General features: G+C 42.9%; 1 protein-coding gene across 1 annotated transcript in view; it reads right to left on the bottom strand.

Moving 5' to 3' along the window:
• LOC126278188 (lachesin-like) overlaps positions 1-26,097 on the bottom strand; it is a 656,873-nt gene that overhangs the window by 85,455 nt on the left and 545,321 nt on the right. Inside the window, exon 6 of the mRNA XM_049978103.1 lies at positions 17,605-17,743. Within this exon, the coding sequence (XP_049834060.1) occupies positions 17,605-17,743 (139 nt within the window). The remainder of the gene's footprint in view (positions 1-17,604; positions 17,744-26,097) is intronic.

The raw sequence follows: 26,097 nt of genomic DNA, 5'->3' as shown, positions 1-26,097 counted from the left end.
CCTAAAGAATTACAATTAGTAAATTTCCCTATGGTGATGACTTCATTGACAAGTTTATTCCAAAGGCATCATTAATATATTCGTCTGTCACAGCTAAACATCGGAAAACCTAAAAGGCTCGAGGATTTATCATGCATGCTTTTAACTTCCCTATTATACATGATCAGTCACTATTGCCACCAAAAATAACTCCGGAAGTATGAAAGGTGCTGAAAAGTTTGTGGGACAAAAGCTGCGTGGTACAACGTGGTCCATAATATGACGTTGATCTTTTGTTGCTAGGTGGGATCGCTTCAGTGATATGAAGGTCAATTTGCTGTTCTTAAATTCGATGCTATAGTTTGGTACTTATTTTCTGATGGCGGCCAACGAGACGAATCCAGTGATGTGTAACAATAAGGTCTTTGAAGGTCAACGAAAGTCACAAAGTCCATTTACAGAAGGTGTTTGAAGTGATGACCATTGGTATCAATGCAGTGCTGCAATCTTCTTAACATGGGTTGTGTGGTATTCCTTATGATATCGGCACTTATCGAAGAACGTGCTCTGACAATTCTCCCTGGTATATCTTCTGGTGTAGCTGGAATGTCTTTGTAAAGAACGTCTTTTACGAATCCCCACAAGGAAAAAAAAAAAAAAAAAAAAAAAAAACAGAGGCGACAAGTCCGGTGAATGAACCGGTTACGACACATCTCCACATCTAATCCGCGTCCAATCCAATGATTTGGCAACTGTCTCTGCAACTCATTTCTGGCCATCAGCGAAAAATGTGCCGGAGACCTATCGTGTTGATACCACATTGTGTTCCTTGATCCTAAAGGTGAATTCTTCCGATAACAGACCTAATGTTCCTTGCAGGAATGTGGTGTACTTCCTACCTTTAAGATTTCCTTCGATGAAATAGGGGCCAATAATTCTGTCATCCAGAATCCCACACAATATATTCACCGACCACGGTTTTTGGTGTGCAGCTAACATGGATTTCCAGTTGCTCTGTAATGCATGTTATGCAAATTAAAATTTCCATGGTTCGTGAATGTAGCCAGTTCAGTAAATGAAATCAGATTAATAAATGTGGCATCCCTATGATTCTGAAGTTAAGCCCATCGGCAGAATTCAATGCGACGCATGCAATCCGTACCAGTTAATTCTTGGTGGAGACTGATATGATAAGGATGATATTTATGACGATTCAGAACACTGAAAACACTACTCTGGCTCATGCCAGATACCCTTGCGATTTAACTCGAACTAACACAAGGATCTCGAACCACAATGGGAAGAGTACCAATTCCCTTTCCACGTTACTAACTTTCCTTTGCCGGATGTTTGTTCTCAATTTATCATACACATATTTAAATGTGCGTCGCTTAGGGCGAGTACCTTGATGATATCTTTCAGCGTATAAGTCTCCAGCTCTCACTGCATTTCGTTCCCATTCTCCGAAAATTAGAAGCATATCGTCTTGTTCTTCGTACGAATTCATCATTCACATTCGAATGGTGTTTACATGTCAATGGCCATATTCGGCGAATATTTACTACTTGCATGGTATACGAGACAGAATTCTCAGAGATGTGCTTCGGTAAGTGCCTAAGTGATAAGGAATACCACTCAGTCCGTGACAAGAAGATTGCAGCACTGCATTCATACCATTTACCTTCTGTAAACGGGCGTTCAAGGCACCTTTTTGACCTTCGTTGACCTTCAACGACCTTACTTTTGCACATCATTGGATTCTTCTCGATAGCCGCTATCAGAAAATAAGTACCAAACAATAGCATCCCATTTTAAAAAACGAAGTTGACCTTCATATCTCTGACGCGAACCCCCCTAGCAACACAAAACCAACGTCATATTGTGGCCCCCTTGTCCCATTCAACATTTGTCCTACAAACGTTCAGCTCTTATCATTCTTTCGGATTTATTCTTGGTGGCAGTAGTTAGTGACTCACCCTTTATACGCTTGTTATCGACTTAAAATTAATTTCTTACGAGTAAAGTACTCACTCTCCTCATGATGACTAAGGAGATTCCAATACGAGTTTAAAGTCGCAAGTACATCTAAAAGAATGATTCAATAATATGTATAAACATCATGCCTTTATTTCGAAATTCATGGCACTGAAAAGAAAAATTGCCTCTGAGGCATGTGTACGAGTGTCATTCCAAAAGAAATGCACACTATTTTTGTAAAAATTTTGTTTTCATTCTGCATGGGTGAAAGTTTTACAGTGTGTAGATACATACTTCCCGCTTGTTTTCGAACTTAGTTCAACGTGTTCCCGTGAGTGGCGCCGTCACAGTACGTCTTCAAGATGGCTGCTACATTTGACGTTTGTCAGAAACAAAAATGGCTCTGAGCACTATGGGACTTAACAGCTGTGGTCATCAGGCCCCTAGAACTTAGAACTACTTAAACCTAACTAACCTAAGGACATCACACACATCCATGCCCGAGGCAGGATTCGAACCTGCGGCCGTAGCAGTCGCACGGTTCCGGACTGCGCGCCTAGAACCGCGAGACCACCGCGGCCGGCGTCAGAAGCAAATTGCTGTCATAGAATTCCTGTGCTGTGAAAATGAGACAATGGGGAACATCCACAAGAGGTTGAAAAAGGTGTGTGGAGATGCCACTATCGATCGCAGTGCAGTTAGTCGGCGGGCAAGCAAGTTAAGTGATGAAAGCGGGCACGGCAATACTGAGGATTGTCCTCGCAGCGGCAGGCCTCGTACTGCATACACTCCAGACAATATGCAGAGAGTTAACGAATTGGTGACAGCTGACAGATGCATCACAGTGAACGAATTGTCACTCTACGTTGGATAGAGGAAGGAAGTGTTTGCAGAATACTGAAAATGTTGGCGTTAAAAAGGGTTTGTGCCAGGTGGGTTCCAGAATGTTGACAGCGGCTCACAAAGAAACAAGAAAAGCGGTATGCAGCGACCTTTTGGAACAGTACGAGAATGGTGGAGATGAATTTCTTGGGTGAAATGTGACAGGTGATGAAACATGGCTCCATCACTTTTCACGAGAGACTAAGAGGCAATTAATGGAGCGGCATCATGCAAATTCACCCTAGAAGAAAAAATTCAAAACCAAAAGTTATGGCTATGGTGTTTTTCGATTCTGAAGAACTCTTGCTTGTGGACATCATGCTAAGCGGAACAACCATAAATTCTGATGCATATGTGACGACGCTGAAGAAACATCAAACTTGACTGAATCGTGTTCGACCACATCGACAAAAGCAGGATGTTTTGCTGTTGCACAACAATGCACGGCCACATGTCAGTCAGAAAACCATGGTAGTGATCACAAAACTCGGCTGGACAACACTGAAATATCCTCTTTACGGTCCTGACCTGGCTCCATGTGACTATCATCTCATTGGGAAACTGAAAGACTCTCTTCGTGGAACAAGGTTTGAAGATGATGACTCCCTTGTGCAGGCTGCCAGACAGTGACTCCAACAGGTTGGTCCAGAATTTTTTTGTGCGGGTATACAGGCGCTGGTACCAAGATCACCTAAGGCAGTTGAGAGGGATGGAAATTATGTGGAGAAATGGAAATTTGTTCCTAAAGAACGTATCTACACACTGTAAAACTTTCAAACATGTAGACTAAAATATGAATTAAAAAAAATAGTGTGCATTTCTTTTGGAGTGACCCTCGTGTGTAGCCACCAAATCAAAACGACAAAATCGTCGTCTTCCCATGGGTGGAGTGGGGGTGGGGGAGGGCAGTTGGAGGTGTGAGGTTCTTCACGGCACTGCTTTGCAACGTCGTGGTGGAACATACGTTGCTCACATGCACAAGTGAATCCGCTGTGGCGTATCCCTAGTTCACTGCTTCAAAATGTCCCCTCTTCAACAGCGATTCTGGTAAGCAGCGCAGAATACGAGGTGGCCGTTAACATCCAAAAAGAGCTTGTTTCAATCTATCCCATACACGCGGGAAAAAGGACGATCAATCCATTTTGTTGATCGTAGCCCCCTGAAGGCACAACACGATGAGAACGCTGGTTATCACTTATCAAGACGAAACAGCGGTCAAAATGTTGGCGCTATGGTCCCACTATTGGCTGCAGAATCTCGTCTCTGTACCGTAGCAAGTGGAACTACGCTCAATAGCCACAAAAGATGCACGGTTTTCCATGTAACCTCCTACCCTCCCCCCCCCCCCCTTACCAGAACCTTATCCAACCTCCACATTGTTTGGCATACTTATTTATTTATTTTACGTGTCCAGGGCTTAGATATACAAAATAATTAAAATCAGACATTATAAATAAAAGTGCAGTACAGCGATACAAAGTACAAATGTAATAACATAACACAGGACACATTTGTTTTCCTATTAAATGGACAAGCTCTAGAATTCAGCGATTTTGGCGGCTTTATCTTTTGCTACATAGACATCTTCTGTGGTGCAAGGATCGTGCAGGTGTCTGCGGACCGTGAGATGCTGTCTTGTAGGTCGCCACACTCACATGCTTCCTCCTCAGTGGTGTAGTCCCTTTTCCTGAAGTCCGCCTTGCATCTTGAAACTCCTGTCATCAGTCGGCTTAAAGAGTCTTCCACGCCGCATATGACAGATGAAAGTCCTCGGCAGGTTCTTCTTTGATGTTCTTCCTACCCATTTCAGTTAATGAATCTTGCCATAGCTCTGTTCGGCGCGTTCGAAATGCCGACGGAATTGCTGATGTGTGGATAAAGGTCCTTCTTGAGCTCAGCCTACGTATTTTTGCTTCATGTCCGAACAAGTGATGCCGGAAGTCGGTTTCCTGCAGCTTTTCCTCCATTTCTGCGGTTGTTCCTCTGCGGACGTCAGGTTGCGGTGTAGCAGTAATTTGATAGATTTTGGTGACAGGAGTTGGTCATCCGCAGCCAGTCACAGTGTGTCCAGCTCTTATTCAATACCGTAACCACCTGTTTAGCAAATGCTGAGTTGCACCAGAGTGGTGCTGCAGAAAATCACAGTGCCAGAGTCGGTTGGGAGCCATCAAGGCCTCCAAGACAGGAAATCGGAGACACAATGCAGAGAGCAGGCAAAAGTGGTGGCGTTTAGATTACCTGAGCTCAACAGTAACACTTGAGCCCTGCAAACTGCAGACGCCCCCGGCAGCTGTCGCCAGGGAGATATTTCTCTTCAGAGATAACTGGTAAATCTTGTTCACATCCTAGACGCCGGCACAGGCAACAAGCTTGATAATTGCTCCTGCCAACGCCAGTGGGTTTACACGGGTTACAATGCTACTACATCAGCCACCGCTTTCAAATGGGCTGAGGGGGGGGGAGGGAGGTCACATGACGTAAAACAATGTTGTTGCTGACCATAATAGGAGTGGAAGTGACGTTTAGCTTTCAGCTGAATTCTGTTGATACCACACTTGGAGTTCGTTAACGTAAAGTCCAGAAGCAACCCTACCTCCGAGTAGGAATAGGGGAGGCATCTAAATGTGGTTAGCCAGGAGGTGCAGAACGACACGTCAGACTGGGCGAAGCTTGTTAAGTGTCGGTGGATTGGTGGGTCGACTGCGGAAAAGGAGAAATAGTGCGACGATTTAATAAACCCTTGTTTTTATATACACTCATGCCCATAAATTAAGGATAATTGCAGAGTGTGGTGCCACACAACGTGGCACTACAGAAAACTGGCGATAATAGCATAGGCACATTGGGAACATACACGACACAGATCTGTAAGACCACGGTATTGGTCATCAGTTGAGAAAACCGTCTTGAAGCACATGTGCTAAGAACGCCACTGTTTCCTGCACATGTACGCCGACATCAGTAAGCGATACGATCAGCATGCACATGAACACAGGCCCCACAACAGGTTGGCATACTGTGGATCAGGTGGTCGAGCAGGTGCTGGATTATAGCCTCCCATTCTTGCACCAGTGCCTCTTGGAGCTCCTGAAACGTGGTAGGAGATTGAAGACGTGCAGCAATACGTCGATCGAAAGCATTCCAGACGTTCTCTATGGGGTTTATGTCTGGAGAACAGGCAGACCACTCCATTCGCCTGACATCTTCTGTTTCAAGGTACTCCTCCGCGATGGCAGCTCGGTGCAGCCGTGCGTTGTCATCCATAAGAACGAAGGTTGGACGCACAGCAACCCTGAAAAGGTGGACATACTGGTGCAAAGTTTTAGGTCCTGATACACCTGACCTGTTACAGTTCCTTGGTCGAGATATGATCACCATCCACACGTACACAGGCCGCACAACAGGTTGGTATATTTTGGATCAGGTGGTCGAGCAGCTGTTGGGCTATAGCTTCCCATCCTTCGGTAAGCTCCGACATGTCCGGTTTTTTTTCACTTCGAGGGGTGTACGTGCACCAATCATAATCCCACCCCACACCATTAAACCACGACCTCCGTACAGGTCCCTTTCAGGGACATTAAGGGGTTGTTATCTGGTTCCTGGTTCACGCCATATGAAAACCCGTCGAGAATCACTGTTCAGACTACACCTGGGCTCGCCCGTGAACATAACCTGGGACTGTGTTCTTGAGACCAGGCTTTACAGGCTTTCCTGTGACCAGGGGTCAGTGGAATGCACCTTGCAGGTCTCCATGCGAATAAACCATGTCTGTTCTGTATTCTGTAGAATGTGTTTCTGGAGACAACTGTTCTAGTGGCTACGGTAAGGTCCCGAGCAAGGCTACCTGCAGTAAACTGTGGCCGTCTGCGGGCACTGATGGGGAGATATCGGTCTTCTTGTGGTATTGCACACTGCGGACGTCCCAAACTTTAGCACCTGGACACGTTTCCTGTCTGCTGTAATCGTTGCCATAATCTTGATATCACACTTCGTGGCACACGGAGGGCCCGTGCTATGACCTGCTGTGTTTGACCAGCCTCCAGTCACCCTAGTATTGTACCCCTCATTAAGTCATCAATATCTGTTCTTTGAGCCATTTTCAGCAGACAGTCACAATAAGCACGTCTTGAAACGTCTGCACACTTACTCGCTGCACCATACTCTGACATGCACCAACACACCACTGCGTACGTGGACTGCTGCCAGCGCCATTGTGCGACGACTGCAGGTCAGATGCTCCTCATGGTCATATCCCGAGGTGATTTAAACCCGCAAACCACCCACCAGAGCGTTGTTTCACTATGTATCAGCATCATGCTTAATTTATGAGCATGAGGGTACATAGAGCGCTCTGTCAGGTCGTTGGGACGCCGACCCCGTGTCACTAGTGGCCATCCTCTGTAAGATCCGACATGTTTCACTTGGGGTGCTGCCCTCAAGTTTGTACCTAACGTGCTGCTAGTGTTCTCTACATCTCTTAGTTCTCACCCACATGGATTTAGACACTGACCTCCGTTGTACAAACAGTTGCTTCCTTTACTTTTTTCAATGTTTAGAATTAGTCGTCTGTGTAGTAGTTAGTCTGATAGCTAATAAGTACTATTATTCACACCCCTGAATTCTATGAGTCTCCTGCTGAAAACATCCTGTCGAGTTCCAGAGTCCGCGCCCCTCGTTGGTGTCCTGTGACAGTATTTGGCGCTGATTCAAGACAGCTGCCTGCCTTCACTGGGAACGTAGCTTTCTGCATTTGCTTCTCACCGCTCTGAAACTGCAGACAGACTTCACACCGGTTTTCTTTCTATTCTGTATTACGATACGACATCGTCACCGAAGAAGAGACTGAGAAACTTAAGTTTCTTGCCTTTCTGTGACATAGTGTATGGAAAGATTGGCCTGCTTATAAAGAGACACGACATTCCATCAGTGTTGAAGATCCAGCATAAAAATGGCAACTCATGAGTCCTGTGAACGACGATCTGACGTTGAAAAGGCCTGGGGTGTACAAGATACCATGTGAATGTGGCTGAAAGTACATGGGTCAAACCGTCCGCACTGTGGAACAACTCGAGAGGTGCAACTTCCTGGCACATTAAAACAGTGTGCAGGACCGAGACTCGAACTCGGGACCTTTGCCTCTCGCGGGCAAGTGCTCTACCAACTGAGCTACCCAAGTACGACTCACGCCCCGTCCTCACAGCTTAACTTCCGCCAGTACCTCGTCTCCTGCCTTCCAAACTTTACAGAAGTTCTCCTGCGAACCTTGCCGAACTAGCACTCCTGAAAGAAAGGATATTGCGGAGACATTGCTTAGCCACAGCCTGGGGGATGTTTCCAGAATGAGATTTTCACTCTGCAGCGGAGTGTGCGCTGATATGAAACTTCCTGGCAGATTAAAACTGTGTGCCGGATCGAGACTCGAACTGGCGGAAGTTAAGCTCTGAGGACAGGGCTTCAGTCGTGCTTGGGTAGCTCAGTTGGTAGGGCAATTGCCCGCGAAAGGCATAGGCCCTGAGTTCGAGTCTCGGTCCGGCACACAGTTTTAATCTACCAGGAAGTTTCATATCAGCGCACACTCCGCTGCAGAGTGAAAATCTCATTCTGGAACTCGAGAGGTGCTTTCGCCTACACTCTGCGGAGAAACAGCCTTGGTGAAACATTCTCTAGAGAATCGACACCTAATTATGTTCAACGAATCATTATGAGGACAAGCTTACTTTGGGACTGCGCTATACAGGCAATCCCATATATCTTGACCACCCTAAATAACTGTTTGTCCAGATGCAAATTACAAAATGTTTCAAGCTAATGTTCTTTAGTCGTCAGGGGGACATCAATCAGCATGGCTGTCTTCGTTATAGCTTTGTTTTTTTTACAAAGGTATGGACAGTGGTATGACTTTTATAATAGGCACCCTTTATTTTTTATTCGGTCATTCATTTCCTCTCCTAAAGACCTATTCAAAACTGTATCACAATGTACCATTCACTGAAACACACCGTTGTTAATTACAAAACACAACATCGACGTTGACGCTCCCAGCGCTTAATGCAGGTACTCGAGGTAATAGAACACATCCACGCGCTGACGTTGACAGAGGACAAATGTAAACATAACTAGAATGCAAACCCGCCATTCCGTCAAACAGCGACAGGTGAATATTTGTGTGAGTAGAATGTATACCAACTAAGGGTAGGTAGAAATGCCACTCATCTATGGGGAATGTAAGTTAGCGGAACAGTAACAGCAATACTGTTTTCTTATGTACGGGTACATTTAGTATAGTAGTTTACTCCTTTTAACTACTGTTGAGTAGAGTAGGCATACAGTAAATGCTGTCCTCCCTACAAACTCTATTGACATAACGTTTCTTTTATTGTTATTGTTGTTGTTGAAGGTAGGAGAAATGTTACGGAGTCGGCGGAACTGTACAGAGAACGATATCCTGACAAGAACCCACCTTCCCGACGGATGTTTTCTCGTCTTGTTGCGACGCTTCAGCAAACGGGAAGTTTCAACCTGCGGCAACGCAATCGTCGTAGCACTCGCAAAGACGAAGCTGCCGAAGGTACTGTTTTCGCTTCCTTTGGTATGAATCCACATGTCAGCATACGACACCTTGAACTCCATATCGGCATTCCTAAAACCAGTGTACATTGTATTCTGTCACGTCACCGGTCCCATCCGTAACATGTACACGAACATCAGGAATTACGTGGGAATGATTTCCAGAATTGTGTACAGTTCTGTCAGTGGGCACAGCAGCAAATGCTCTCCAAACCGAACTTCCTCTCCAGTGTTCTTTGCCGGTGCATGTTCCTTGTCAAACGACGGAGAGGTAAACACAAGGAACATGCATTATTGATCCAGCGACAACCCACGATGGTTTAGACAGGTGGAACATCAACGTCAATGCAAAGTTAACATCTGGTGTGGGATGCTTGGTACCACAATTATGCGTCCTCATTTCATCAATGGTAGTCGAAACGGCACAGCTTAGGCCAACTTCCTCAGACGAATTCTTCCTTTTCTTCTGGATGAAGTGCCGCTAAGAACCAGAATGCTTATGTGGTATCAACACGATGGATGTCCAGCACATAATGCCTTGCCTGCACGTCGTGTTCCATCCTGCCAGATGGACTAGACGAGGAGGAACAGTTATTTGGCCTGCTAGGTCTCATAATTTAAATCCTCTGGACTTTTTTCTTCGGGGATGCATTTAAGACGTTGTCTATCACCATTTCCCACGAATCCAGAGGACATGCAGGAACGTATCGTGCTTGGTTGTAATTCTCTTCAGCAGGCAACACTGGCAGCAGTATATAATTCTTTCATTCAACGGGTGCACCAGTGTATCGGTGTCCAGGTTCACCACTTTGAGCACCTATGAATATTCTACTCCTGGGCAATGATACACGAGAGTCAAAGTCAATTTTGTGTTAAGTTTTTGTTGGTTTTCATTTGTTTTCTAACAACTCCATCAAGTGGACGAGTTTGTGATTCCAGCCTCAAAGTCAGTGTAGTGTTACGTAATTAATAACGCTGTGTTTCAGTGAATGGTAGAAAGTTAGACATTTTTGATTAGGCCTTTAGGAGAGGAAATGAATTACCGAGTACAAAATACAGGGTGCCATCTAAGGAAGTCATACCGCTTGAGGAGTAGCGCCATATACGGACCCTGCCTTCCAGGCGGTTAAGTGGGAGATGTGTCTCACAGCTGGATAGTGACAGATGGTGACGCGAGACTGGACGCGCACGTATTTTATGTATCAGACGATAGAGGACAGTATTGGATAGGGGGACTGTGATTTTAGTTTCGATTGTGCCCACTAGAGTGAACTAAAGTAATAGAATATTTTTCATAAACTGTTCTAGTATTTTCATAAAGTGTTATAATATCTTTTTATGTAGGTAAAATGTTATAGATGTGTTTTAGCAGTATGAATAATGCGTGAGGGTGGTTTAAGGTTAATATGAAAATAATTGTTTAACGAGTTATGTAGTGGGATTTATTGAGGGAACATTTCCAAGAAGTATGGATGTCGACAAAGGGGATTCTTGTAGAATAGATTTTTCAAGTAAGTTTATGGAAAGGGAAACTTAATTAAGGTATAAATAACAATAGTAAATAACTTTCCCCCCATGAACCATGGACCTTGCCGTTGGTGGGGAGGCTTGCGTGCCTCAGCGATACAGATAGCCTTACCGTAGGTGCTACCACAACGGAGGGGTATCTGTTGAGAGGCCAGACAAACGTGTGATTCCTGAAGAGGGGCAGCAGCCTTTTCAGTAGTTGCAGGGGCCACAGTCTGGATGATTGACTGATCTGTCTTTGTAACAATAACCAAAACAGCCTTGCTGTGCTTGTACCTCGAAGGGCTGAAAGCAAAGGGAAACTACGTCAGTAATTTTTCCCGAGGGCATGCAGATTTACTGTATGATTAAATGATGATCGCGTCCTCTTGGGTAAAATATTCCGGAGGTAAAATAGTCCCCCATTCGGATCTCCGGGCGGGGACTACTCAAGAGAATGTCGTTATCAGGAGAAAGAAAACTGGCGTTCTACGGATCGGAGCATGGAATGTCAAGTCCCTTAATCGGGCAGGTAGGTTAGAAAATTTAAAAAGGGAAATGGATAAGTTAAAGTTAGATATAGTGGGAATTAGTGAAGTTCGGTAGCAGGAGGAACAAGACTTCTGGTCAGGTGACTACAGGGTTATAAACACAAAATAAAATAGGGGTAATGCAGGTAATGCAGGAATGCGGGTAAGCTACTACAAACAACATAGTGAACGCTTTATTGTGGCCAAGATAGATACGAAGCCCAAACCTACTACGGTAGTACAAGTTTATATGCCAACTAGCTCAGCAGATGACGTAGGATGTGAAGAATTATATGATCAAATAAAAGAAATTATTCAGACAGTGAAGGGTGACGAAAAGTTAATAGTCTTGGGTGACTGGAATTCAGTAGTAGGAAAAGGGAGAGAAGGAAACGTAGTAGGTGAATATGGACTGGAGCAAAGAAATGAAAGAGGAAGCTGCCTGGTAGAATTTTGCACAGAGCACAACTTATTCATAGCTAACACTTGGTTCAAGAATCATAAAAGAAGGCTGTATACATGGAAGAAGCGTGGAGATACTGACAGGTTTCAGATAGATTATATAATGGTACGACAGAGATTTAGGAACCAGGTTTTAAATTGTAAGACGTTTCCAGGGGCAGATGTGGACTCTGACCACATTCTGTTGGTTATGACCTGTAGATTAAAACTGAAGAATCTGCAAAAAGGTGGGAATTTGAGGAGATGGGACCTAATTAAAATAAAAGAACCAGAGATTATACGGAGTTTCAAGGAAAGCATAAGGGAGCAATTGACATGAATGGTGGAAAGAAATACAGTAGAAGATGAATGGGTAGCTTTGATGGATGAAGTAGTAAAGGCAGCAGAGGATCAAGTAGGTAAAAAGACGAGGGCTATTAGAAATCCTTGGGTAACAGAAGAAATATTGAATTTAACTGATGAAAGGAGAAAATATAAAAATGCAGTAAATGAAGCAGGCAAAAACGAATACAAACGTCTCAAAAATGAGAGCGACAGAAAGTGCAAAATGGCTAAGCAGAGATGGCTAGAGTACAAATATAAGGACCTAAAGGCTTATCTCACTAGGGTAAGATAGATACTGCCTACAGGAAAATTAAAGAGACCTTTGGAGAAAAGAGAACGACTTGTATGAACATCAAGAGCTCAGATGGAAACCCAGATCTAAGAAAAGAATGGAAAGCAGAAAGGTGGAAGGAGTATATCGAGGGTCTGTAGAAGGGTGATGTACTTGAGGACAATATTATGGAAATGGAAGAGGATATAGATGAAGACGAAATGGGAGAGTGAATATTAAGCGCTCAGATGGAAACCCAGTTCTAACCAAAGAGGGGAAAGCAGAAAGGTGGAAGAAGTTTATAGAGGGTCCATACAAGGGCGATGTACTTGAGGACAATATTATGGAAATGGAAGAGGATGTAGATGAAGATGAAATGGGAGATACAATACTGCGTGAAGAGTTTGACAGAGCACTGAAAGACCTGAGTCGAAACAAGGCCCCCGGAGTAGACAACATTCCATTGGAACTACTGACGTCCTTGGGAGAGCCAGTCTTGACAAAACTCTACCATCTGATGAGCAAGATGTATGAGACAGGCGAAGTACACTCAGACTTCAAGAAGAATATAATAATTCCAATCCCAAAGAAAGCAGGTGTTGACACATGTGAAAATTACCGTACTATCAGTTTAATACGTCACAGCTGCAAAATACTAACGCGAATTCTTTACAGACGAATGGAAAAACTAGTAGAAGCCTACCTCGGGGAAGATCAGTTTGGATTCCGTAGAAATGTTGGAACACGTGAGGCAATGCTGGCCGTACGACGTATCTTAGAAGCTAGATTAAGGAAGGGCAAACCTACGTTTCTAGCATTTGTAGACTTAGAGAAAGCTTTTGACAATGTTGACTGGAATACTCTCTTTCAAATTCTAAAGGTGGCAGGGGTAAAATACAGGTAGAGAAAGGCTATTTACAATTTGTACAGAAACCAGATGGCAGTCATAAGAGCCGAGGGATATGAAAGGGAAGCAGTGGTTGGGAAGGGAGTGAGACAGGTTTGTAGTCTCTCCCCGATGTTATTGCATTTGTGTATTGAGCAAGCAGTGAAGGAACCAAAAGAAAATTTCGGAGTATGTATTAAAATCCATGGAGAAGAAATAAAAACTTTGAGGTTCGCCGATGACTTCGTAATTCTGTCAGAGACATCATAGGACTTGGAAGAGCAGTCGAACGGAATGGACAGTGTCTTGAAAGGAGGGTATAAGATGAACATCAATAAAAGCAAAACAAGAATAATGGAATGTAGTCGAATTAAGTCGGATGATGCTGAGGGAATTTGATTAGGAAATGAGACACTTAAAGTAGTAAAGGAGTATTGCTATTTGGGGAGCAAAATAACTGATGACGGTCGAAGTAGAGAGGATATAAAATGTAGACTGGCAATTGCAAGGAAAGCGTTTCTGAAGAAGAGAAATTTGTTAACATCGAGTATAGATTTAAGGATCAGGAAGTCATTTCTGAAAGTATTTGTATGGAGTGTAGCCATGTATGGAAGTGAATCATGGACGATAAATAGTTTGGACAGGAAGAGAATAGAAGCTTTCGAAATGTGGTACTACAGGAGAATTAGATGGGTAGATCAGATAACTAATGAGGAAGAATTGAATCGGATTGGGGAGAAGAGACGTTTGTGGCACAACTTGACCAGAAGAAGGGATCGGTTGGTAGGACATGTTCTGAGGCATCAAGGGATCGCCAATTTTTTATTGGAGGGCAGCGTGGAGGGTAAATATCGTAGAGGGAGACCAAGAGATGACTGCACTAAACAGATTCAGAAGGAAATAGGTTGCAGTAGGTACTGGGAGATGAATTAGCTTGCATAGGATATAGTAGCATGGAGAGCTGCATCAAACCAGTCTCAGGGCTGAAGACCACAACAACAACAACAACAAATAACTTTATGCACAAACAAAATTTCAGTATATTAGATAATTATATCGGTAAAAAGTGCGGTCGTTAGGTTTACTATTTTGCTATTGGCTATTGATCAAAAGCGCGGACTGACGACGGAGAATGTTGTTTTGATATTGGCTGTTGAGTAAACTGACCAAGAGTATTCTAGAGAAGAGTAGGAGCCTATCCATGAAACAGTTCGGACGTGTGTAGTACTAGTTCCGACGGAAATGGTAAGTTGCCGGATCTAGCAGTGTTTCATTCATCAAAAGTGTTGTCAAGTGACGGCATAATAATTCCGATGGGTGTGTAGAAATTTCGGAATTTTTAAGTGAATTTTGTGACGAGAAAAGACATAAATTCCGCGTGGCCTATTGAGCAGGTCGGTGGCTAAAAACTGTAAGTGCATTAGCTACCGACAGACTTTATATTGGGCGAGCACCTCAATCTAAAACAATCCGTATTTTTGTAGCAATTACATTTTCGGGAAATGCCACACCATAAACTTGCTAATGTGAGTGAAAGGGATAGTAAGTGACTGCGTTAAGACTAGCACGGACTTGGCAGTGATACTTGTTCACTTAAGTGTCAGAATAAATTAAGGACAACATTTCCATTTTGGTGGAAGGTGTCAGGCAAATCCAACACGTTCCATGAAAACCCTGACATGATAAGCAAATCCAGTAGTATGTCACATAGCTCCGAATAAATCGTGACATTAAATTAACCAAAGTAATACGAGTAACGAGTGAGCAAATGGAGTACCACAGACTAACACAAGAATGCCTAAATGCATGTCATACCTTCCCCCCGTGAGACAGACGCAGTTCCGAGGGTAGAAACGAGAACAGAAGCCGCGAGCAGAACCACGTTAAGCTAGAAGGCGATAAGGGACGGACACCCACGTCGCCAGCTAACCACTAGGACCATCCCAGCCGCAAGTTTTAGCGTGAGATTTTTTCGCGTCTCTGTTATGTTAGGGCCACCCCCCCCCCCCCCCCCGGCCCCATGTTAAAAGATAGAGCCCTCCAGAAGAACAGTATAGATTTTACGATAACACTAAAAGGACCACACCAGCTGCAAGTTTTAGCGTGAGACTTTTTCGCGTCTCTGTTACTTTGCAAACTTTAAAAACATTGACCCACCACGAAAAGTATAACGATTCTCATTGGATAGACAGAATTTTTGTAGACGGAGCTTAAGTTTAACATTGAGACCCTGATTGGTCAGATGAAAACACAGCCAGAGAGTTTTTTTTTTAATCAACTTCGGTAAATTGTAGTAAGGAGAAGTTAGGAGGGGAGTTGCTTCTGAAACGGCGCGGTGAGCGGAGCTGTGCTGTCCGCCGCCCCCTGACGAACATCGACAAGGTAATGAACGCACGCGATGCCGCATAACAGCGCATAAAGCTTCACTCAGAACTGCAGAAGTCTCATCTGTTACTCCCCCCCCCCTTTTTTTGCCTAATACTAGTGTCGATCGTCAAGTAAAGCTCATGCTGTTCACATTTGCCACTTTAAGTAAAAATCTGAAACGCGATGATTTTTCTGTTATATAGTTATTTAGAAGCCACATCAGCCACTGTAATTTACGACAAGTTAGATAAGTAATTAAAGATAATTGAGGGTCGCTATACACTTTTTTGATAGTTTTCTCTTTTGTGAAACTTAATTTAAACCTAGATTATAGATGTGATATGGCATAGAACCTTCCTTCGATCCATTGTAGAACTTAGAAACCCATTCAGGGAATATTCCTTCACATTTTTATTGAACGCAGTTGGTTTTTACCATCCTGTATTGAAACATTTCCTTTTATCAATAGTGCAATTTATAAACAATGTTTTGTGAGTAGAATAAGATTTCCAATGGTAAACTTAACTGCTTTTTCGACGTTATTTTACCGGTTAACTAAAAATAGGAAAGCCTTGAACCCCTTCCCCTAAATTTAGTTAGTATTAAGGTTCTTTTACACGGAGTGCAGTGGAGCTGACGCTGAGATCATTAAGGATTTGGTTATATCATCGCTAGTCTCACTGAACTCTTCTGAACTCTACATGTCATGTGTGGTCTGGCGTCTCCTTACCAGCAACAGGTCCCAGGTGCAAACTAGTGAATTCCCTAAAAAACACGCTCAGAGCGTCGTTGCGCGAAAGTGGTAGGGAGACACGATATAGAACTAACAGACACCACGCAGAATGTTAGAAAGGTAATCGTGCTGATCGATGTCCCCCTCACTGCTAAAGAACTTTTGCTTGAATTATTTTGTAATTTGCATCTGGACAAACAGTTATTTAGGGTGGTCAAGATAAATGCGACACCCTATATAAGAAGGGGTAGGAATAGAAGTGATTGAGAACACCACCAATAAAGACGGCGGTCTGTAGCTCAGTGTATCCTGGCACCCGGCCATCACAAGCCTGATACGGGCGCGACGGTCGAAGGAAGAAAACGTCACTATATTTGGCGCTGAGGATCACGAGGACAGGCTGTAACGGGTACCTCACATCATGTGCCAAAGCAGGTCTTAAGAGTGCCACCAGCTGCTTCCGGCGGGGAGTGAGTAACTATTTCAGACGGTTTGAATAATTCTTGGCTGATTGACTAAATACCTGACAGTTCTCGATAGCACACGAAAAAAGTAAGACCTTTTGTGCGTATCTTTTTAATGAAGTACTGATTTCTCGTGGGTCCTGCACAGAGCCGAGAACTGGCGAAGATTGGCGGACAAGCTGACCAGTGTGACGTCAAAAGTTCGTTGCAGAGCTCGTGTATCTCGTTGGCCCAGATTTGGAGAAAAGCAGGAACGAGAGACGTCACAGCCATCAACGCGGTCTTATAAAGGCGAGGCCACTGCGACACGGAAATCATTTACCACATGACAATAGCCGAGAAGCGTTCGGTGGACAGCTCGTGGGATTTTAAACACCTGGCGCGGCTGGAATCCAGAGAGGGTTTTGTTGAGCTATGACCTGCTTGTGATCAGCAACTAAAGAAATTACTGCAGTTACGGCAAAATGGGTCGAACTCCCGATCTAGAAAATTTAACCTCCGTCTCAATGGTGAAAGAGCCAGTATCAGTTGCATGTTGCACAAATACACGGGATACGAACAAATCGTTTGTAATACATGTAATGGCATAGTACGTGTAACGACATTGCAGCCCTCTGCTCAGTATTTGATAGATAAGGCGCGAGCAGCTTTCTTACCCGTCTAGCAGCATCTCTCCCCTGTTCTTGACCCAGTAGTTGATGGTGTTGGGGAAGGCTTCCACGTAGCACTCAAGCTGCACGTCCGTTCCCAGTGGGGCTCCAAGCAGCTGGTTGGGGACCTTCACCGAGGGAGCAACTGGAACAGAGGAAAACAACCAGTACAATTAAGCCGGGTGCACAAAACTACAGGCAGTCATATAAGGGATGTTGACCTACTCTTGAGTGTTCTTCCATCAGTCTGATTAGGAATCCCTTGAGTGGGATGTTCCAAGTTCAATCTTTCGTAATGCTTTCTGTCGTGGAGCTTACTGTGAAGCTCGTTATCCGTTAAAGTGTAGGTGCAGGTAGTACGATAATATGTTTAACAAGTACTTTGGGGGAACCATTTACATTGGAGCACAGATGATATTTAATTTACTGAACTTAGATTGTATGTTTCGATTTTTTAATACAAGAGAAAGCAAAATAAAGGAATTAACCCCGCTCTCTTGTCGCAGCCAGTAGGCATCTACGCTCGTATGTCATTCGTTGTCCTAGATGGACGTAATATTTTGTGTGGCTCCACAGTTAGCCATATTGATACTTATTTGCAGAAAAGAGGCACAGAATCAATAAGTCGCTCTCATTTGTGAATTATCTGCAATTATTTACATAGAATTTTACTTTTGGTAGCCCCATTGTCATGGTTGAAGCTGAGGTCAGATATCAGACTTCGTCTACAAAAAATATAAAATGAGCCCTGAATACGTTCCTTACGTCCTTCGGACGTGCGAAATTCGGTAATGCACGGTGTAAATAGCATTTACTTTATTGTGTGACCTCAATGAACAGTGCTACGTAACAGTTTATGAAACATTAAGAAATACAATCTTAAAGGCGAAACAAACTTTAATCTAGCAATTACTTATCTAAACAAACAAACAATTATTATTATTATTATTATTATTATTGTTATTATTATTATTATATATGTAATTATTTTATTTTATTTTTATTTGTTAAATACTGTAAAAAGAATTATCGAGGGGCTGAATCTGACCAATGGTTCCATGTCGTATGAATCACAATGTCACACACTTTTCATGAGCGATAATTTTCTATAAAGGAGAATGATTTCTATACACAGACCAGCAAAAGAAAGTTATTATGATGAGTTGTTGACAAAAGCAATACCCATGCCATTCTTGTAGTCCTCTTACGCGCATTTTCCCACTCTTGCTTGCGGCGAGGCGGGTTTTGAGGCTCCGTGTGCTAGCTACTAATTAGAAATTCACGTACCTCAGAACGGCGTATGCTCGATGTCCCTTCACTCGGCAACGTAGACACTTACACGTTGATGTAAAAGCAGCGTTGATAAAAAACACCATCTAATATTTACAATTACTGGCGCCATCCAACTCAAGTAATAAATAAAATTCTGTAGAAAAACTGTCAATGAAAAATTTAACGGACGGTAAGATAATCGATTGTCTTGTGGAAAATAATGACCGAAATTTCAACGCAAAAATGTTTACTTGTTTTTATAGCCAAAGAAACGGTACTATTCAGTCCTCGTTTAAACCACTGGTTATTTTCGTCAAGTCCACTCATTTCGCATGCACAGCTGCCAGAAATCTGTCCAAATCCAACTCGAGTTAAACAACGTTTCCACAGACATTAATTCCACACTAACACGAGTTATTACAGTCAGTCTTTCTGGCGGATTTCAAAATAGAAATTGCTCGCGAAAAATGCTCAGTGGTAGAATACTGAAACATGCCATGTGGATACTACGAAGGCCCTATTTTCACACGCGAATATCATTCCAACAAAAACAGTTCTAAAACTTCCAAGCTTCACAAAACTCTCCAAGACTACATCAGCGTTAGTCGCGACTCGTATCCAACCCGAGGAACTCAATTATTCCTTCATTTTACACATTATTTTGACTCGCACTAATAACACGTTCAAAGCTAGCAAGCGACTCCCTTCTTGTGCCCTCAATCCCAGTATAACTATCAGGCAATGAGCGGGAACCATCTCAATTCTGATTGGCTGATCATACTCGCTGCCAATCAGAATGCTCGCTCATGATAAAATTCGTGCCAAAACTGGTCTGCACCAATCGTTATACACAGACGCATTTACGTCAATCTGGCACGTGAATATTTAAGTAGTGTTTAATAAACGTAAATGAAAAGGCAATAAATCTGGAAATATCCTTTAGATACAGATAATATTCCAGCTGACTTTCTGGTTGCTCTGTTACAATAGCAATCACACCTAGACATACGTCATCAGCAAAGTGGGTTAATTCCCTATGAACATTTTCCCACGACAGACTTGTGTAACTCTTGCAGGTTACTTAAGACAGTATATAACGCAACATTAAAATTTGACAAATGTCCCACGTACACTATCTCATTCACTCAGATATACTCCCACATCAATCTTAGACACTAATAATAATTTTGTCTGATTTTTATATTACGAAAACAAAAAATTAATGAAAGTTTTAATATGAAAATCTCGGTTAATTAATTCTGCACACTGAGAGTCCTGTTTACGTTTTTTGATAATACCAAAGGATAAACTATTATATTTCCGAAGTGAGTTTAGCCTCCTACTTGTTGGTTTTTGACTTTTCTAGCATTTTTTTTATCTCTGAAACTAAGATATTTATAATGCTGAAATTTGGATACAATCTTCTCCTGAATGTCAGAAGGTAGTGTACCTATTTTGAAAGTGATTGAATAATATTTAACATCATTTATTTAGGTTCTTAGAGGTGGAGAATGTACGGTCGCTAAGAAGTGACAGAGGAGCCATTCTCACGCTGCCGTAGTAACAGGTGTACATGACTCATTGGTAAAGACACGAGTGGCGGTTTCTTTCACAGCCTCCGGCTCCAATACTGCGAGCTGTAGAGCAACGAATGTTATCGCGCATTAACTGGCGACGTCACATGCTGTCTGTGAGGTACGTTTTCGTTACTGCCCTTACAAATCACACACACGAGTAGGGCCAGAGCATCTCCTACTTCTAGCAGCACAGTAAATTACTCTCCAGCCACTTTACCATTCAGATTAAAAGTTGGCATAATTGTACACGAATGCGTTAAGGCTTTGATGTAGGTTGATCTTGGTACAATGCATTTCCACTTTAAAACCCGAAAGGACCCAATTGAAAAGAAATTCCTTACTGAACAATGCAACAAGTGTGTTTATCTCGTCTACAAACTTTCGGGTTGATTCGGAAATTTATTGTGCACGTAAAGTTGACGCTTTGTATGAAATTTCATTAACTTCCTTTGTCAAGTTATGTAGCACTGTTTATAGTTATTCGACCATTCACTGCTTCCGTTGAAATCTAAGTTTCGTGCAGTTTGATCTGCATAACGTAAGAGGTCATTGAAATGCACATCCTGTAAATTGTATTTAGCATCCTTCAAACGCGCAAACGCCACTTTTTGTACCAAGTTCGCCTTGTTCTACTTTGAAAATACGTAGTTTTTCTTCTGCAATAAACGGTCACATTGGTGCGGAATTATTCGAAATCTGTACTTAGTTGTTTTTTACAATGCTGTGGATGATCTTACATACAGGGCGAGTTAAAAGTCCTTGGACACCTTCATAAGTTGGAAAATTAAAGGGAAAATTGAAATGTGATGATGGGAACATAGGTTCGACTTGGGGCCGCAACTATTGGAGTGACTGTCATTAATGGACGGAATCTTGAAATCCGCCATTTTGGAATCAAATCATATTTTTTTAAATGGGAAGAGGTGTTTTTGACACATCTAATAACACTCGCTTGAGCTCTGGAATTGAGTGGTGTAATTTGTTTTTGTCTATCTTGTACCGTTTAGAGGTTATTAATGTTCAAAGTTGGGAAAATAGCTTCATACCGACTGCTACAACACATGTTCTACGCGTTGTCGATCCCGTGCAATGCACAACTGTAGTCGCCGCAACCACTTTGACTGCACACGGAGGAGAGTGTCTCCTGCAATTTGGTTACAGGCGTGTTGTATGCCTTCCTCCAGGTGTCTCAAATCACGGATGCTCTCAGCATAAACTATGTGCTGAAGATGTCCCTATAGATAAAAATCAAGTGGCATTAAGTCAGGGGAACTGGGTGACCACTCCACGGAACCACGGCGGCCAATCCACTTCCCTGGCAGTTGTTCCTCCAACCATTCACGGACACCAATGCCATAGTGTGGAGGGGCTCAATCGTCCTGAAAATAAGATGGGAAAATGCCATCAGCGTTCAGTGTGGTAGGGAATACAAGGCCCTGGAGCAGGATCAGATACTGTGGTGCAGCTAATGTGTTGTAAATGAAAAATGGCCCAATGATGCGGGTGTCCCATTTTTCACACGACACCATCACCTTCGCTGGACTATGTTCTCGAATTGGGGCAAGCCAGTTCGGATTTGCGCCACTTCAGTATCGACAAATATTTCGATTAACCTCCCCGTTCAAAGTGAAATACTCCTCGTCGCTGAACAGTACTCCCCTTGGCAAAAGACGGATACAGTTCGTGTTGTTCAGTAGCCCACAGGCAGAACTCCAACTCGCATCCTCGTTAAGTCGATGTTGCATCCGCAGCTTGTAAGGATGTCACTTATTGGTGTGCAATATCCGGACAATGGAGCTTTGGCTTATTCCACACACTAGGGCCACACGAAGGGTACTTCGTTTAGGACTTTTCAGAAACGACGCAACAACCGCAGTTGCAGTTTCTTCATTGGTGGCAGTTTTTTGTCACCCACTACGTGCCCTTTCGTGAACAGAGCCTGTCTCCCCGAATTTGTTATTGACGTGAGCCACAGTGCTGTGCGATACCACTAAATTCCAGAGCTCTAGCAAGTGTTATTTGATGTGTCATACACCCCCCTTACCATTAAAAAAAATTTATTGAGTTCAAAATATTGGATTAAAAGATGGCGGCCATGAATGACGTTCAGTCCAAAAGTAGCGGCCCCACATCAAACCTATGTTCCAATCATAATAATTCAATTTTCCCTTAATCTTCCAATTTACGAAGGTGTCCAAGGACTTTTGACTCTCCCTGTATACGTTATTATGTTTAGTACCCGATCTTTGGACTACGTTTCAGTGTCCGACAAGAATGATGGACTATATGGTTAGATACGTGTCTCAGTATCACTTTCACTTTCTAAGCACGTATCGTCATTATTGTACTCCTCATATACATTGTCCGCACAGTGGAGCGTATACATCATCACACATTCCACAACGATAATATTTCATCTGCCACTTCTTTCTCATTCTCTGAAATTCCGATGGGTTCCTTTTTGACGAAATGTCAACATCGGGAAACTGTTGTTATAAATATAATGCAATGTGTTTTTATCGTTGCCATTGTTCTGCATTGTATCAACACCACTACCACTGTTGTAAGTTACTCATCGACTAAGCAGTTCATCTATGATCCGTAACTTCATGCTCTGTGCACCATTGGATACCTGCAGTCCCGTTCCCTGCTCCCATTATCAGCCAATATCGTGGTTGCATGGTAGACAATATGTGGGGCATCGAATGCCGTAAACGTCATGGGCCTTTCGCGACCTTGCACTCAAACGGTCCCTTGCAAGAAAGTTCACTCAACAGCTTAGCCTCAAAGTTGTCGACGAAATACAAAACACGCGAAGGCTACCATGCACATTTCTTGCGCTGCCTTTACCCAAAATGACAACTTCTGGCAGAGCGTGAACACTGCTAGAATCAATACCCATATATATTTATGGCACTTCATGTAATACAGATCAAGAACACACTGCTGCAGAATTTACAGGCAGTCTAAAAACTGAGTTCCACGCCGGCACACTACTCAAGCACTGGAGCGGCACGGTACAGCGCTATAGAAGCAACGGAAATGCTCACCAAAATAATTCTTTTCTCTATATAGTGGCTAGGTGGAACAATAGACGCACATTCCCGGCAGAGACAATTGGCATGAAACTGCATGAAACTCAGAGTAAGGCGTTCTACCAGCCCCAACAACACATCACATCCCAATAATCATTCAGGTAACCGGCCAAAATCCACTCTCACCGACCACCACACGTCCACTTGCACTCAGTATGGCGGCTCACTTGCTGCTGTCTAGTAGAGCTGCTGAAACCGAAGAGTGACCCACCTTGTCGTGGAATTGTTTACTCGGCCTGAGAGCGTTACGGAGATGCTAAACCCACTCTAGTGGAGGACGATGTACAAGAAAGAAGTAGAGCGTCATTGAGACGTTTGCTGTTGAAATTTCCAAGAAGATTCAGGCAACGTACTTCTTTTCCCCGTATATATATGTCACATAATGAGTAACGATAAAATTGAAGAAATTTGATGTTATACAGAGATTTCTAATGATGTCTTACCACATGTGCTAGTGAACGGTGGAGTATTAGCTTTTAAGTTTCCTTTAATTTATGTCTACGGTCACAAACTTTTGTTCACAGATTACCAGTTTCGGTCTGCAATGACCATCATCACATGTGCAGCAAAAAAAAAAAAAAAAAAAAAAAAAAAAAAAAAAAAAAAAAAAAAAAACATAAATACACTCGCAGACTGTCTACAGCTTAGAAAAAAGACATAGACCATACTGAAAAGTACTACTGACAAATCTATGTATTTGTGGGCTTGATGCTTGATGTATGAAAAGGCATACCTCTTGTATAAAATCAATGACCTATTGTACTGCAGTCATAGTGGCATCGTCAGATGTTAAATGCAAAATCAGCCCCAGCATCTTGAAATATATGTAAGTAAGATCATATGAACGAGTCATGTTGTCAGTAGCAGTACTGTTAAGAACAAGCTGCCATACAGTAGCCACAAGATGTATGTGTTGTAAGTTCACCAAACGTCGCTAATGTCGGCATACACTAGTTTTGATAATTAACTGATCAGCGTAAAATAAAGGAGGATACAGCGGTTGAAGACTGTAATGAGCTAATAAAGTATAAAAGTTATAACAGTAATAAAAAGCAATGAAATAGAACACAACAAAAGTAAGATTGTTAAAAAGAGGAAGAGTTACGAGACAGTAGTTCACATTAACAATTTGTTAATTTTAGTTGGACATATTCTGTAGTGCCAGTATTATAGATAATGACATAAGTAATAAAGACCTTTGATTGTGCATAGGATAATATTTAAGACATAGTTTCCAAGCTATGTAAAAGGGCTCTGTAGATCCGGCGTAAGTAAACCACGAAGTAATGAATAGAGAATTCAACAGCTGGGGGATTAAACAGGAATCACAATTAACTCAGTTTATTACACTGAAGCGCCCATTAAATCATCTGAAAAACATACACGATATCAAGTAGTTATATTAGCAAATTTTGGTGAAGATCTGGGGTCAAAATCTTATAACGGCGTCTCACTACAAAAAATAACATTCGTGAAGTCAAAACTTACTGTGACTGCGGAAATGGTAGTATTAATAGACAAACAGCGGTGTAGAAGGACATGTGTTTGCATCTGTGGTTAGAATTGAAAGAATATTGATAGTAAAGACTTACAAGCAAGTCTCAGTAGAAATAATTTGACTGTCCCTGTCCGTGTCTCGGTGACACGGTTAGGCCTAATCATGTTGATCAACAGGTGGAGGCTGATGTGGCAGCAAAATCAGTCATCGGATTCGCACCAATAGCTTGCGTCGGTGGCTAAGTTCAACTCAATCCGAGATATTTGTAAGTCCTCCAGTACATTTCCTCGAAGAGGCGTCTGGATGCTAAGCTCAGGAGATACCGAGATGATGTATGGCGGAGGGGCAAGCGGACATTGACGAAGAACAGCAGTGGCTGAGAAGTGATTTTGTTTCGTCCACTTCCGAAATGGAAGATTCTGGTTTTCGGGGTTTCGTTCTCTACGTCAATGTGACTGGCTAAGCTATAGATATTTCGAGTGCCAACCAGCAATAGACTGCTCTAAGAGAAACTGGTTCCCTCAGTGTCTGATTTCATTCGGTTAACTAGTGAAATATTTCCTAACTTTTGGTGCTGAAAGACTGCAATGACCAGTGCTGTGGGATCTCGACATCTCAGCCGTTTATCTGTTTGTGACACGTAATTTCTTTATGTTATCCAGTGCTAGCAGCTGTTACATTTTGTTACACGTTCGGTTTTTACAGCGCCGAGGCCCGGCGGCGTCTTACGCCTTCAAAGGTGTCCTGAGGTTGTCGCTCCATCTTATCTCCTGCAGGCAGAGTATTTTGAGGACTGCCATGCTCTCTATGTTTTATTCACAAGAGAGTCTAACCAGACGTCGCCAAAAACGGCATCTCTCTTCGTTCTGTCTTCAAGCTGTGAAACAGACTGCGCTGTTAGCCCTACACTGTGGGAGATGGTATCTATATCGTGACTTCTGTGACCGGCACCCAACGCCCTTTCTTCATACAAAGGCAGTAGTCTTGACCTGTGCAGCTCCCGGCTAGTACTTTTCGGGATCTCTCATGGGGAAACGTGTTCCTCACTGTGGAACTA

This window comes from Schistocerca gregaria, chromosome 6, assembly GCF_023897955.1.
Source record: "Schistocerca gregaria isolate iqSchGreg1 chromosome 6, iqSchGreg1.2, whole genome shotgun sequence".
NCBI lineage: Eukaryota > Metazoa > Arthropoda > Insecta > Orthoptera > Acrididae > Schistocerca > Schistocerca gregaria.
The sequence above is the reverse complement of the archived record's forward strand: the minus strand, read 5'-3'. Positions and strand labels throughout refer to the sequence as shown.